Source organism: Hoplias malabaricus, chromosome 4 (genome assembly GCF_029633855.1).
Source record: "Hoplias malabaricus isolate fHopMal1 chromosome 4, fHopMal1.hap1, whole genome shotgun sequence".
Taxonomy (NCBI): Eukaryota; Metazoa; Chordata; class Actinopteri; order Characiformes; family Erythrinidae; genus Hoplias; species Hoplias malabaricus.
Window position 1 is genome coordinate 36,063,837 of NC_089803.1, and position 17,085 is coordinate 36,080,921.

The window sequence follows — 17,085 nt, forward strand, 5'->3', positions numbered from 1 at the left end:
TTTTTTATGTTTAAAAAGATGCATCCAGAGTACCATAAATTCATCAAAAAGCCTTCAAACCATGATTTAGTTCAGTTGATTCAGTTATATATAATATAATAATTAATATAATCCTCAATAGTTTATTGTATTGTACCAGCAGTATGTGTACTACTGAACCCCTCAAATTTTATCATTGTATTTTTTTATTAATAGAATCCCACAAAGAATATAGCTTCTTAACATTTTTATTTCCCAAATAGATAGATGCTGGAGGTACTAAGTCTGGTCTGGTGTAACAGTATAATTCATAGTATAATAATAGTTTAATGGTGAAACTATGTAGTGTAATTTTTTTTTACTCAATTCGTGCAGAGCTTTCTAACTCCATCAGTTTGTCTGTGCAGACTACTTATTCCCAGTTTGAGGTCTCCCAACCCCTTAACTGTTTCTCAGAGGTCTCACAGCAAGTTGTAGACATTATCAGGAGGATGAAACCCTCTACCTGTGCCCTGGACCCATTTCCTACAGCTCTGGTTAAAGCAAACTTACTTACTATAAGTCCTCCAATCACAACTCTAATAAACCTTTCTCACCAGGCTGGCCATGTACAATCTACTCTAAAAACTGACATAACATCAGACCACATCTCAAAAGACCTACTCTTCACCATGAAGTTTTTGCAAAGTTTTGGAAAAAGTTGTTGCTGTCCACCTCCAGGACCACCTTAAACACAATAACCTCAGTCTGGATTCCATTCTGCTCACAGCACAGAAACAGCTTTGGTTAGGGTCACAAATGATGGCAGCTGATGCAGGCTTACCTTCTCTCCTCATCCTCCGTGATTTATTAGCTACATTTGATACAGTTGATCATGGAATACTCCTCAACCAGTTATGTCAAACCACTGGACTCTGTGACACTGCTCTAATGTGGATCCAGTAATATCTCACTAACAGAACTGAGTATATTTCCTTTAGAAATACAACATCCCGGACTCACAGTATGACATGTGGAGTGCCCCAGAGGTCAGTCCTTGGCCTCATGCTTTTCATTTTATGCATGCTCCCACTTGACTTTGTCAGTAGTAAATATGGAATCTAATTTCATTGCTATGCTAATGACATTCAACTTTACATGAAAACTGACTCACACTCCTCTTCAGATTCACCATCATCATCAACCTCTTTATCAGTACTCACTGCCTGTCTAGAGGAGTTAAGGGTGTGGATGAACAGTTGAGGAGTGCCAAAACTGAAGCCACTCAAATAGCTTTTGTTTCTTTCCAGGCTGCCACTGTAAAGAAATGTTCTTCATTACTTGCCTGATAAATAAAAAAAAAATACAAAAATGACAATGGGGCCAACTAGCAACTACTTTCCGTTTTGTCTATATTTAAGACAATTTAAGACTCTTTTTTTAAAGGCTTTATCAGAGATTGGTTGTTTACCTGCACCAGGGAAGTGATATTGCAAATGGTGGGGATATTGGCACTAGACAAATGCTACGGATAACCTATGAGTTGCAGTAGGGAACATGGAGTAATTTGGAACACTGCCCTTTTGTTTACATGTGACCAAAGACTGGATTTACCGATGTATCACCCTACCTTAAAGCAACGTGTATTTCAGGAGGACTCAGGCACAAAGTTTAAACAGCATCGTCCATGTCCTGCTGGTGGTCTGTGTTAGGGGGCGTCGTGAGCGCGCGGGGGACACGGAGCGCTCCTATTGGCTGAAGCCATAGGTGTGTCAGGGGGTGTGTGCTGTGGCTGTGACGTGTTTCCGCTGGGGGGGAGGCGGCGCTGAGGGCTGAAGGGGAGTTTGACAGCGGCTGCCCCACACAAACAAGGACGAAGAGAGAGGAGGAAAATAGACGGTGTTCCTACGCTCCGGCATCTGTGAGCTCGTCCTCTACTCCCCCACTGTTTCTCTCCCCCTCCGTCTCTCTCTCTCCCTTTCTCTCTCTCTCGTGCTGAAGCCCCGGGTCCCGCTCCGAGGAGACATGCTCTTGCCGCCGCGGCTCATACTCCTCCGCCACAACAGAGGTACACACAGCTCTTCATTCACTCTCACTGTCTCTGCTTCACAACTACTGCAGACACTACAGGCCTGTGTACTCCCCGAACCCACCCCCCTTTCTCTGTCTCTCTCTGTGTTTGTGTCTGTATTCAGGTGTCCTACCACTTTTAGTTTTTCTTTCCTGCTTTTACCTGCAGACAGTCTCGTACATCTGGTATTTCCGCTTGTCAAAGAGCAACTTCACCAGTTTTTCAGATGCCCTTAATTTATCAAATGGTTGAGGCAAACCTCTAAAGTAACCTCAGACAGGTTTGAAGTGTTCCATAAAACACAAAATGCTGCTTTCAATAGACTTCATTGAAATGTGTATACGATTAAACATGTTCATGTCAGAAGTCTCTAAAATGAACGGCAGTGGTTATGTTGAGATTGTATAAGTGTGAAGAAACTTAAAAACAGTCCCCAGTGGTGGTGAACTAGAAGTCTGAAGAGTTTAAAAGCTACATCACTGCAAGTTATTAAAAGAAATTATTATAAATACACTGCCTCAGCCCTGAGATTTTTGTATTTTTATAGTTATAAATACTTGGTATTGAAGAGATACACGTAGAGCAAAACACCACCATAATCAGAATTAGGTCCAGGTTCACTGGTGGTTTTGGATAAGAAATGAAACATTTCTGTGCGTGTTGTAGACATTGTGATCCGGTTCCTGCCAGCATTGTAAAGACACCAGAATCAGTAAGTTCTCTGTCAGACCACTCTGAATGATGTTGTCTGCCTCACAACATCTAGACTGTAGAGAAATGTATGTAAAGTCGGTGGATTTCCTCTTTGTTATTCAGCTCAGTGAACGGTTGGCTACAGTTAAGTACTTTCAGAAATATGGCCACCAAAAGAAACGTCTCAGCATTGTGAAGGACTTTGTTTTTGGAGTCATAAACCCGCACCTGAGGCACTTTTAAATGACGTTACATAACCCTCCGGGCTCCTAGTGTCACAGCTGCCTTCAGCAACTGCAGGAACATCTGCTTCGTCTCAGTGCCTGGAGCCATGTAATGATGCTGTGTAAATAAATAGGCATTTCAGTCTATAAATCATTCCTATAACTAGGTGAAGTTTAATGAGTAGCCCAACATTTATTATAGACATCTAAATGTATTAATGCTTATAATAAATAGACAAATTGTGATTTGATAAATAATAACATAATAAAACTACTTTATACATTTAAAGGGGATCGCAAAGTAAAAAGAAAAAATGTGTAGCCAAAACAGTAAAATATACAAGTAACAACAACATTGAAAGCAAAACATATTATTGTTGTTGTTATTATTATTAGTAGTAGTAGTTCACAATTAATATGTATGTTTTTAAATGGCTTTATAGACAGAGTACTGTTTATTGGTAATGTGCTCCAGATCTGTGGTTCATTACACAAAAGGCTGCTTCACCACTGTTTTTAAGCTTAATTTCTGAAATGTCTAGAAGGATGGTCTTAATATAGTTTACCAGTGATGCTACACTTATACAGAGATTTGAAAACTATTTTAAAAAAGTAAAGAGATAATGAATTAGACAAAAGCTGGTCTGATTTAAACTCATCTCTGGTCTGTTTTAATGTACCTGCCAGAGCAGTTTGCACAAAAGGCTTGTTGCAGTTTTAGCTCATGATGTGAACAATAGACAGTTTAGTGACTGAAGAATTTAATTAACAGTCCATGCAAGATTATAGCTTGTCATTGTAATAATTTATTGTCTTTGCATTGTTACTAATTCTATGTAAAGAGCACACGGTCATATTCTGTCTGTGCTGTACTAGCATTGTGTTTGTTAAATAACTAAAACAGTATTAACCAATAGACTTACTACAAATTTTAGAATTGCTTTAGATTGAACATAAAGCTGCACAGTTAACAAAGTACTGAATGCTGCATTTAATCAAAAATACACTTTAATACTACCTCAAAACTACTGGAAAAATTTCACACAAAAAAAGCAAACGCTTCAATATGACTACATTTATTGTTTCTCTTGCAATGTATTCCATCATCCTTATACTACTCTCCTCCAATGATTTAAATATATGGTAGTGATAGTGCTGGGTGATATGAGCGCAAATCTAGATCACGATTACGATTAATGAATCATTATTTTGTTTTTGTATTTTTGACCCTCATACCCTCAGTGACGAGGCTTGTACTTTAAATATGCTCCAGTATTAAGGCTGGGATATATGTTTTCTAATGTTGCTGGGAGCTTGTTCCTCTGTTTTCTGAGCACTTTTTATATTTGGTGTGTGATTGTGCTTCTGTCACTAAAACCGACACTAAAAATTAAAAAATTTTTCTCGGCATTTAAATTTGACTTTTTGTTCAGTGCCATCTTTATTATACTCAAAACACAGCACGTCCAAACCAAAGATGCTGTGTTTTTCTTTGGTACGAGCTGCTCGGTCAGCCTCTGCGTTTAGTTTGCTTCCATGTGGCAGATAGGGGCAGAATCACGTAACTACAGCTTGGTAGCGGTTTTAAAATGACAGTACATGAACACACACTGAGGGCATAATGGAATTAAAATAAAATAAAAAAATAATTGATATAATCAACATAGACAAGATTGTGTCGATTAGAAGTTCTGAATGTTGATTTTGATTAATTTTTGATTAATTGCCCAGCCCTAGGTAGGGAGTAAGAAAAGTATGTTTTTCTGAGAGTAGTGCCTAAAGGACACTGACCAAATGTATGACATGTTGTAGATTACCTTTAGTCCAGTTTAACTGGATTTAATACAGTTTGTGAAAATGGGCATCACTGGCCTCATCCCACTTAGTCAGTCTCGTGTATTGCGATATACTACATGTCCGGTGGAATAGCTTGGTTTGTTTGTTATAAACATCAAATTGCACCAATCAAATGTTAAAGGCATTACAACCTGGAACATCTTCTTGTTTGATAATTAGAGTGAATGATTAATCACCCTGCCGGCCAAACCAGGGCATATCGTAATACAACTTTAAAACTGGGTTAAAGTGAAATGTGTTGTTTAGAGCAGTGTTGTTGTCCATGTGCAGAGGTACATGTTTTTCGTGCTCGTACACGCCTGATTCAGCTGAAGAAAAGTTTGATCATTAGCTGAGGATGAAGCAAGGAAAACATGGACAGGTGCAGTGGAGGTGAGACTAGAGTTCAGAAACTTTTGGGAAGGATAAGATATCCTTTCTCACAGATTCTGAAAACAGTGTTATAAATGGTTAGTAATTGCTTTTTTTTGCTGTTCATTTTAAAAGAGTGGATCTGTGTGTGAGAACACATTTCATTTCCTCATTCTCATAGTTACATAAACAATATTAATTTCATAGTAGATACAGTTATTGAACTGCATAACAATTCTGCAGGTGTTAAACTGGCTTTCAAAAGCTCTAGAAAAAGAAGCAGGCAAGCAAAAGGCTAATTTCTGAATGCTTTGTGAATTTGGAGCATCATCAATTCTTCACAATTCCCTATTTCTGAATCATTGTGTACATTTTAAGTACACATGCATTTATAGGATTTGACGGCAATGTAAATCAGTTTTGTGCATTGAAACTGTTTCTCAGTTCCTTGTGAGCAGCGCTACAGTTTTCAAGATGATAATTAGAGTTAATAACATCACCATATTTTCCCAACTGCACATGACTGGCATTTACTCCTCATCAGCTCAGCAGCCAGAAACACCTCAGAGGGTAGTACCATGGGACCTGAGACTGTGTATCTAGCACATCCTACCTGTTTAACTACATACAGGTCGAGATGCCTGAATGGAGAAGATCTGACAAACAAAGGCCAAATAGAAAGTGAGAAAAATAGCTTGTGAATATTGGTGTGGCATTTGGATGTTTTCCTTTTATTGAAGCTAGCTTACCCTCAGCCAGCACAAGCTCTGGATTCTGCCATTTCTGTTGGTCCACACAGCCTGCATCATTAACATGGCAATGGGCCTGCATGACTTTGGGGGTGGGGCTTTTGAAGGAGAACATATGGTGGGGTGAGTTTTTTTGCGGTTGAGTTTAAAATCAATAGTTGTCCTCAAGAATCATATAAAACACCTTGAATTGGCAAATATTCAGAACATTTCTGGTGTTTTGTTGCTGTTGAGCAATAAAATGATTTGCCTTCTAAATTTTCACCATCTGAGATCCAATTTTCAGATCTGATACTTTAAAGAACAGCAGCACCATTAATGTGAAGAATTAACATGTTGCATAAGATACTAAGTATATCCGTTTTCAAAGTTATTCCAAATGCTTTCACTAACAACTAGAGCAGTGCTCAAGCCTGCTCTGTTATCATTCACTTGGCTACTGTACAGTGTATGTTGAGGTCAGAGAGTTCGGCTGAGTTGCATTATGCACGTCAGTGATTCTACTCTCTGATCCGGTTCCTCTATGATCTTAAAATTTCATCTCTGGAACTCAGACTATGTAGTATATATTCAGCGTTTAATTGTTAGTATAAATGACAGGGATATGTTATGCAGACCGAAGTTGTAGTCTTTTTGTAGAGTAAAATGAAGTAGCATAAATAGAACAACATTAAGAAAGGCTGTTTTAGTAATCTGAACATGCAGCAGTCTGTCATTTTTGCAGTGGGCTCCTTCTATTTAAATAGCCTGAACAGACATGCATTGCTCAGAGCTCTTACACTTGCATAAGCAGGCACTTTCCGAATGCTTCGCAGTACATCTGCGTGTTGACATTGTTATGTTGACCTGTCTGTTGCTATCCACTCACCTTCCAATACTTTGGTGTATTTTTTCAGTCCACCAAAACTTTTATCATCAGAAAAACAGTACTTAAAGCTTTCTGCACTGAGGAAAAACAATTTCTTGAGATTGAAAAAAATCCTCAATCCTTCTACTGTGATTAACCAACTCTATGCAATATAGGTCTTAAAGGATGTGTAGCTCAAGAATTCTTTCATGAGAAAAGGAAATGAGCAAATGAAGATAATTTTGCAAATTGAACTGACACTGATGTTTCTGATGTTTTTAGAACAAAGGCTTCACCCCAGAGCTCAGATCTCAACAATTTCTGTTATATTCAATCCAATGTCTGTTAAATAATTTCTCTGTTTTTTCCTGATATAAAGTGAATAACATATTTGTCGTTACTGTTTTACTGGAAATGAAAGGAATGATGGGTGGTCTCTGACTTTTTATTTTATCTGTTTTATGATTCCTAGGTTTATAATAGTTACTTTGTGATTGTCATGTCTGAGCAGCTGTAGCCTAATGGTTATTGGACTGGGCTTGGTACTGGAAGGTTGCTGGTTCAATCCCCAAGACCGGCATTAATGGCTAAAGTGCCCATAATATAAAATACCTACACACTCTCAGAAAAAAAGGTATGGTAGAGTTACAATTTTGGTCACTAAAGGTACAAACTGGGTAAATGTACCTTTAAAGGTACAACAGTGTTTAAAAGTCCAGTTTTGTTCCTTAAAGGTACATTACATTCTCCTCTCCAGAACGAGAGATACATGTTTGTAATCTTTCATTATAGAACTGTGTCATATAAAAACATAATAAAAGTCCTGGAGATAAAATGGGGCATATGAAATCAACACAATTTTTAAATCTACAATTATAATAGAATAAGGTTACAAATTATATTTGTACTATTTGTATTATTACTAATTAAAGTTACTGAAATTTTCTGACAGAGTGAGAATTCCATAGTGATCTTCATTCAGTCTCTTGTCATGTGACCTTCTCTTACTGTAACTTTAGTCTCAGTGTAATTGGAGTCTATATACTTTGCATGTGATACATAGTGAACTATAATCATGGCAGAGGTAATCATGAACATTCAGAAGAGTTGTTGTAACAGGAATAGTTCAGTTTGGCAGTTGTGATAAACACTAAACAGATTCTCCTTAAAAGAACATAAAGCTGAAAAGAACCTGCTGCACATTCAACAAACCCATGTCTTTTTTCTCATTTGCTCATGCCAGAACATGCAAAGTGATTTTTTTTAGGTTACACTGTAATAGCATGTTTACACTCTCTCTCTCTCCTCTCTCTCTCTCTCTCTCTCTCTCTCTCTCTCTCTCTCTCTCTCTCTCACACACGCTTGCTGTCACGTCTTTCTCTTTTTCACATTCCCTTTTCTCTCAGGCTCTTTCATTCTTGCACTCTTTGAGAGACTTCGCTCTGGCAGGCGTGAGAGAGAATGCTTCAGTTTGGAATCCGAGCTGTCTAATCAGGCCCTACTTTCTAGCACTCTCTCTCTCTCTCTCTTCTCTTTCTCTCTTGCTCTCTCTTTTCTGAAGAGTACATTCTTGGTCTTTAGTTTTTGTCCAAACAGGACTTTCTGGTTTTGCTAACTGCTTCTTTGCTTCAGATTGATTGCTTGTCTCTCTCTGTCTATAAACACATATGTCAAACATGCACAGTGCAAAATGTGATTCTTTTTTGGAAATTATATTATGATGTTTGCTCCATTATAGACATGGGGATTAATTTAGGTATGAAGATATGTTCTTATGGCACCTACACCATTTAGATTATAATTATTGTGCTTTTACATTCAAGGTCACCATAGTGATATTTGAATGTATTCTCCTATCCTCAAGATTTTTTAAAATTAATTAATTAATTAATTTATGTTTGTTTGTTTGCTATTTCAATGAAGTCTCTAAATTAAAAATACTTGTAATTCACTTACACTGAAGTTCTTTTGGTTTCTTTCTTTCCAGTCTGTGTGAAAACAGTTCTTGCAGCGTACATCTGAAAACATAACTAACTCACTTGGCTCACTCAAATGTGGAGTAATGAATATGATCTACGTAAATGAGTTCAATTATGGTAAATCCTTGAGAACACGCTTCACAGAACAGAGCAAACTCTGCTAATCAGGTTTTGCAGTCTTAGACTGAAGTTACTCATCACTCTAAGTGAGCATGTCAGACTAGTCTAAGCAGCTCGGGAAAGACTGCAAGCTACTGTTTAAAAGTGACAGATGTTGTGGGTAAAGCATCACAGGCTCATGACAGAAGTTTTCAAAGTGAGCAATCATCATTGCTTATTGGGTTTTAATTCAGCTCAAAAATAATGGATAAAACATTTTCCCATTCTTTATTTAAATATTTATTTCACAAACATGTTCTAAAACTCTCATTGAGAGAAAATTAATCAGATTTTTTTTATATACTTAGAGGAACATTTGTGATAATTAGTAAAATATTGTTCGCTTTTATAGTCATGACAATGACTCACTGTTGTCTAAATGTTCTGCTCATTCTAAGCACAGTAAATTCTTCCTCAAACATCCATTTAAAATTTAAATCTAAATATCTCTATAGTTCTGGTATTATTGGCCATTCCTAGGCAACACACTCATAAAGGACTTGATTAGGTGTGACAGAGCAAGATAAAGATTGAGCTGTGGCTTTCTAGGCCACCTTTAAATGGACAGTGGACTTTAGGAATAGCCTGCAGAGTCAGCCATTCATCTACTGACTAACTCATGTAGTACCAGTCTTTATAATCACAGAACAGTTCTACATACTTGGCTGTTTCTGGGTGAATATAAGTGTTCTTTCTTCAATAAAATATTTAAAAAATAAACCTTCTCTTCCAATATATGTATGCTTCTGAAATGTGGAATGTACGATTTACGAGATATTATCCTCATGTGCCTTAGCAAAGACAATCCAAAATACATTAGTGAGGTGTACAGCACTGGATGATAATCCCCTCCCCCAAACCAGGGGTTCTATTTGAGCAGCATTGGAAAATGTAACAGGACCCTCTCAGCTGTCTTGCAGTCAACAGCACTTGCCACCACACTTTGCCCTTGGTAGTAATTTTCACCTGGAAAGCAGACAAAGTTAAATGAAACCACATGAGTGAACACAGCCTCTATTTTGGAAGGTTTGTGTTTTGTTTTTGCACATGCCCTTGCTAGGCTAATCCGGCTAGTAGAAAAGCTTTTCTGGTTTGTTTGGTATTGGTTTTTTTTCCAGATAACTCAAGCCTAGTGACGAACAGGCATAAAATGGGTGTGAGAGGGTGTGAAATGGTGCTAATGTCCTTCAAAGAAAGGACAATATATGTGGACATTATTAGAACCTCCCCTTCTGTTGCCCTTGCTTTCTTTGTATCTGTCTCAGCTAATCACTGTAGAAAGCATTATTTACTCTGGAGAAGTGAAGCCTTAGAAGTGGTCCTGTTACCTTAAAACTAATCAATTAGTTCTTAAAAATAAAAGTCAAAAGTTCAATGCATGTGCTTAGAGTAAAATTCTGGAAATACTTTTGGTTTCCTGGAGGACCTGTGAACTTTTTTTTAAGACTTCTGAAATTAATAGGCTTTATAGAGAACAAAAAATAATTTTCTGTAGATTTCTTTTTTCTTAATGTGTGAAATATTCTCCATCTACAAGATGAAATTTTGAGGTTTTATCCTTTCCTTGCATTTGCCTCATTCTGCATTTTTGTGGCTACTTGACACAACTGGTATCCACAGACTGTCCTCTACACATTTGCACCAATGGCCTGTATGAAGCGTGCAGTAAAGCCCAGTCCTTTGGTTAATGCTGTAGCAGCTGTTTAACTCTAGTTGCTGCATATAGCATGTTTCTGTCTTTAGTTATGCCTGTCAGCACCGGAAGTATTGAGGTGTTGGGCATGGAGAATGTCACACTCAACATGCTGGTCAGGTTTATGTTGTTAGCCTATTGTTGTAAAGTTACATCATACCATGTGTGATCTTTCTGTTCAGCTCCATGTCTTTCTTTTCCCCAGGACAGTATTTCTGCCTTGTGGATTGAATGTTAAGCATTACTGCTATGACCTCTACAATTGCAATATACAAATTGGCACTCCGATGGATTATTATGTGCCGTCGTCCCTGTTCTGAGATTCTGTGATTGTGACATTCAGAAGATCCAACAGATGTTCATATTTTTTGTCAAAATCATGTGCTACATTTTTAATCAAGTGTTCATTTGCTTACTTTATGTTGCAAGTCATATCACAAACCAGACTCAACATGAGCAAACCACAATATGTAGCAACAGCAATGAGCAGTCGTGTCATCTCATTATCATCTTCCATTTCTAGCAGCTTTACAGGATGCTAAATGTATAAGGAATCCACTTATTAATGAGTTCAAAAACACAAGTCACGAGACAGACACTTCTGTCTTTTAAAATACTGCATTTTTCCTGTGTGACAAATCAGTTCCCTAATTCTGTTCACCACTCTCATATCATATGACACAATGTCGTGGAAAAACGTTATGGTAAGGTCACATAAACAGATTGTACAATTTTGACTTTGGTCATCATAGGTTGACCACCTCTGTATAATCACTTTTTACTGATTTCTAAATAAATCCAGCCCTTTAAGAGGAAACAGAATGAGAAAATCGCAAAATGGTGTGATTTGCATCTTGATTTTAACCAGTTGAAACATTCAGAAAAGACTGAAATTTGCCAGTTTTTTTTTATTTTTTATATTCAATTCCATCTCACATATTGCAGCAGTTAAGTTCTTGTACCCTGATTCTATCGCTTATAACCTAACATTTATGTCAGGTCACATAGTGTCTTTGAGGCAAAGCACTGAACAACTCCCTCTTTTGGTGCAGATACATAGTATTATTTCAGCTTTTCCAGTTCATAGACCACATTTAATATCATTATAGATTCATTCATACACATGAATATTCATCTGTTGAACTGTACTGTGTATGCAGCATTACTCTTTTGATAACAAATGGGACTTATTTAAGGAATGTCATGAGGAAGTGTGTGGGATCTTCAGCAAGCTAACAACTTCTCCAAGCGTTATGTTTCATTGTGACATTGGGAATATTGAAATCATTTACAAAACTAAGCTAATGTTTAAATACAGTGATTACTCATTTACTGTAACACTCACCTGTTCACAGAGGTGAGTGAATGTTCACCACTGGATATTGAGGTTAATGCTTATAACTGTTCTGTGAAGTTGCATCTTCCAAAAAGTAAAAATAAAAAACAAAAACAAACAAAAATAAATAAATAACCAAACGGAAAAATACCATTAACTTTTTATGGGGATACTATTGTTCATAGGTCTGTAATATGTATATAAAAAAATAATTTGGTTTCATATTTGGGTGGATATTTTCCTTTAATGTAGATAGATATGCTATCAGCAAAACATGGGCTGAGTCTAAAGTCCAGCGATGATAATGCGTTTACACTTGATGTGTTACAGAACAGAATGGTTCTATATGAAATACTATGTCTTGCTTGTGTAACCAGGTTAATGTAAGACATGCAAACCAAACAGTGGGTGAAATGTCAGCTTTGAAAGTCTACTGAATCATACTGCAGACTGGAAATGTATATGTCACAGACAGAAATATGGGGATAATAAAATAAAGTCAATAAAAGTTGAGTACTAAATGGTCATGTGTTGCATGGACCTGGGAGTTTAATTTGTGGTGCACAGAGAGATGGTTAATTTCATTTTGTCATATCAAAATATATATATTCATATGCAAACAGGCTAAAATGACAATGAAGCATATTTCACTGAGCTGCTTTAACAAGTCAGAGTTGTGCTGAGTTCAGCAAGTTAACACACTGTAAAACTAGTCATTTTAAACATGTTTATAAAAATAATGTATATGTATTTCTTTTTATGAATTTACAGGGATGTCAAATTGTAAACAAAACCATTTCATTCTCCAGCTGCAACAGAAGTCTTCCAAAGTATCACTGCTTTTGTAAAATGAAATATCTTTTTGTACATGAATTTTAAAATCAAAGATTTTTGGATTATTACCATAGGTCCATTCATCATGAATATTTAGACTGTGTAAAGGGAAGTTGTTTTTATTTGTTTGTTTGTTTTTAATCATTTTTTAATAATAAACACAAAACCAGCATTCATTTAGTCACATTTTAAAAGACACATACACAGAGTAAATAATTAAATAATAACTAAAATCTGTGTTTCATTAATATTTCAATGCTAAAATTTTTGTAATTACCTTCATAGCTCGAGTTCCTTTTAATGAACATGTTGTACTACAGCCCAGACAAACTGTATTCATAGTAAGTCACAGTTGATAACTGAATTGATTATTATCATATTTTTAAAAATATACACTGATCCCACTTTTTGCTCTGCATACTTGGTTACCCCATTGTCATTTTGTCATTCAATGGTTAGGTCCCACACAGAGCAGGTATGATTTGGGTGGTGGATCATTCTCAGTGCTGCGGTGTCACTATTACCGTATTCAGCTTAAAATCCTGTTGCTCACATACACAGCCTTAAATAAGCTTGCCCCTTACTACCTCTGAGACCTTCTTCAGCCCTATAGACCCTCCTGCGCCCTTAAATCTTCTACTACTGGCCAACTATTCATACAATTTTTCAATCTTCGCATACTGGGCTTTCTCCAGAGTCGCTCCCCTTCTTTGAAAAACTCTTCCGTCACAAATCCAGCAGTCAAACTCTCTGCCTTTTTTTAGGTCCCAGCTTAAACCTCACCTATTCTCCCTTGCATTCAACCTCCCAGTGCCATAAATGTTTGTTTGTTTTTTCATGTTGTCTTTGTTATGTTGTCTGTCTGTTGCTACATTACCTGTAACTTTATATATGTAACTTATTATTATTATTATTATTATTATTATTATCATTATAAAATACTGAGATACCTTAATCTGACCAAAATTTAATATAAACCTGAAGAGCAGAATCCATGAAGCTGAGTCGACACAAGCAGCCAAGTTAAGTCAACACAGATTGTGGCAGTGGGCGGGAACTAGATCGCTATCTAACTAGAGCGTCTCAAGATTCTGCCTCATGAGGACAGACATTGTTTAGAACACTGCCTACTTAAACAGCTGTCAGTGCCTAATTAGTCTCTTGCTTTGCATCAACAAGGTGGGCAAACTAAGTGGGTGTATCTAATAATGTGGGGTGTGAGTGAGCACAGTGTTTTAAAAACTCCAGCAGCACTGCTGTGTCTGATCCATTCATACCAGCACTAAACTACAACTAAATATACCTATGTTTTATTCCCAATTCATACTCCCGGTTAAAATATTATCAGTTCTGTGGGTTACATAACACCTTTTTAGTATAGTCCAAATTACCAAAAGATTATAGTGTAATTATATCTTCAATATATTTCACTTCTTCACTTCACTCTCTGAGTGTGTGCCCTTGCTGACTGGGCTGATAACATTGTCTATGCCTGGCTCAGAGAGTTGTGTCCTACTGAGTCTCTTTGACCCTGGGACAAACAAAGCTCTGTTGTCTTTGCTGGCGACCCAGAATCTCCTCCCCTCGCTCCTCCATGCTTTCATTGTCCTTCTCATCCTGAAACTTCTCATACTCTCTCCCCTTTTCTTCTTTATGCAACCCTCTCCCTTGCTTTCTGTGAAAGCATATATAAATAAATATATAATAAGTAAAATATAATATTAGTTTACTGCTTTTATTTTATTTAGCCCTACATTTCTCAAGTTCTATCATACCCAATTTCCCGTCTTTCTCTGCTGTCAAGCTGTTAAAAGCTCTGTTAGGACATGCCTCAGTTAGAACATGATGCATATGCTGAACTCCAAGCACTCTCGTGTGACCTACTGCTCTACTGCTGAACTATTTATGATGCTGTGTTGGCACTCTTCAGTAGCGTAACACTTTACAACATGTCTGGTGTACATATGGTTCTTATAAATAGACTGGATGCCAGATGTAAATCTAGCTCACAGCTAAAGGCACCTAGGCTCGATGTGTCATGTCAGAGCCCATAAACTTCTAGTTTAAGTGCATATTAACTATTGATAGCTCTGTTGGCCTCAGTTGCCTCATGTGCTTAACCTCTCCATCATGCAGACACAACGCAGACACTTAGATAAGGCTATTCCTGAGTGATTCCATCCCTGTTTAATACTGATAAGGGGGAGTAAATGATTAAAACTCAACACACTTAACGGGTAAAACTGGTCACTAATTTTGAGCATCTTCGTGATTAATGATGGCTCCTGCTATTATCTGCTGAGTAGTGCAGCAATAAATCCAATTTGATTAATGTTTTAAATTAAGCAGGACTTCTATAAAAATGCTGTGCTTGTTATGAATATACCGTTATTGACCCCTTTAAATGTGTCCTCATGCCTATTTACAATGGTAGTGCTTCTGGACTCTGCTTAGTTTAAAAATGAATGTCAGATTCATGTTGAGTTTTTTTCTCTGTGTTCAGTCTGATGCACGCTTTGGTCTGGGGCCCTGTCCACCATCAACATGGTAGACATGGAGAGCCCATACAGCCCTCCATCGCCTTTGGAGGATCCAGTGCTGGACAGTCCACTCTGCAGGGACTTCATCGGTGGTGTTGGTGATCTGCAAGACATCTCACAGTCCATTGACCAAGAGGCATTGAGCAACCTGGACGTGCCTGAGTGCCAGTCATCCAGCATGTGCTCGAGCTCCGAGAGCTCCACCGTACTAGGTAAGAAACAGACGAAAATACTGACACTGTGCTGGTCCATTTGATCATATTCACACATCAGAACCATCACTGTCCTAAGAAAATATATTATTATTTATATTATTAATGTACAATTGTTCAGGAAATTTTATATTGTATTTAGAAAAATAAAGTACCTTTTTTTGTAGCTGTGATTTTCCAGACGCGGCATTAGACTCTTAGCTGTAAGCTGCTATTTACATGGGAAATGCTAAATATTTTACATCTAAGAAAAAAAGTAGAAATAGATATACTTTTTAAGTTTGAAGTAGATCAAAGTAGTCTTTATTTATTTGGACACACTTGATTCTCTGACACTTGTGCAGATAAATATCTGTGCTACAATTCATGTCTCTATTTATTTATGTGTTTATTGCCTTATTTTTTATTATGGTTATCATTAATAATAATAATAATAATAATAATAATAATAATAATAATTTATAATTATTATTATTATTATTTGTCAAGGCAGGTAAAAACTGATAAAAATTTCTAAGAGATGTTTCATAATACTGTACATATAGTAGTTGCATAAGAGGAATAAAATGACTGAATCACAGGCTGAAATGCAAACATTAAAGAGAGAAGCAAGGGTGTGTTAGTTGTGAGACATCAGACCTGCCTGGAAAAATGGGAAGAGTAACATGAAGGAATATAACTTGCTGATTTTTGTTGGAATAAATAAAGGAAAAACCATCAGCAGAAAATATATTTTGTGTAGTCAGTGGATTTAATGATGATTTGTTGGATCATAAGTTTGTTTTCGTACAATGGTCACAATGGTCTTAAACGTTGCATGCTGGATAACAATTTGACTTGCAGTACATATAAATTCATACACAATTTGAAATATTTAACTGGCCTATTCTGGAAAACAAAAACTATGAAAAATGAATTAAAAATGCTCAAAAATAGCATTAATTATATTTTATAAATACCAAATAAAACGTTTTGTGTTGAATTACATTTTCTCAGTAAAGTGGTTCACCACAACTGTTCACTGTTTGATGATATTTAAGATCCTAGGTCTCTCTTTTTTGTTTTTGTTATTTGTTTTTTTCTGCCCCGGGTGTCAATTTATTGTTACAATGCACCCAAAAAGTTTCAACATTCTTATGAAGCACGACATTTAATGTGGGGTTATAAAATGGTGTTTTGATAAATTAATGTGCCTTATCTCTAGCCTTGTTCTGAATCCAGGTTGTCTCTGGATCTCAAATGTGTCTCTGTAGACTTTTTATTTTATTTTGTTTTATTTTATTTTATTTATTTATTTATTTATTATTTATTTATTTTTTTTTTTTTTGTTAAAGAGTATTCACATTTTTATGATCCTTGTTGCCATTGTTTCAAACTTTTAATTTTCCAGTTTCCAGAACTAGATTTAGTAGTAGTCCTATTTGGTTCATTGGTGAATTTTACAGTAACTGTTGCAAGAGAAGCCAGTTATGTATTTCATGCACAGGAACATACAATGAAAGAGAAAAATATTTTTGCTGATTTTTGCATTATTATTTGATGCTTGGATTCAGTTTTCATAGAACCTCAACCCTAGCATACA

The 17,085-nt window shown here is 36.5% G+C and overlaps 1 protein-coding gene across 1 annotated transcript in view; it reads left to right on the plus strand.

The window, feature by feature from the left end:
- The first annotated feature begins 1,777 nt into the window (after positions 1-1,777).
- Positions 1,778-17,085, plus strand: part of pparab (peroxisome proliferator-activated receptor alpha b) — a 31,973-nt gene continuing 16,665 nt past the window's right edge. Inside the window, exons 1-2 of the mRNA XM_066669076.1 lie at positions 1,778-2,026; positions 15,255-15,503. Of these exons, the coding sequence (XP_066525173.1) occupies positions 15,296-15,503 (208 nt within the window). The 5' untranslated portion in view covers positions 1,778-2,026; positions 15,255-15,295. The remainder of the gene's footprint in view (positions 2,027-15,254; positions 15,504-17,085) is intronic.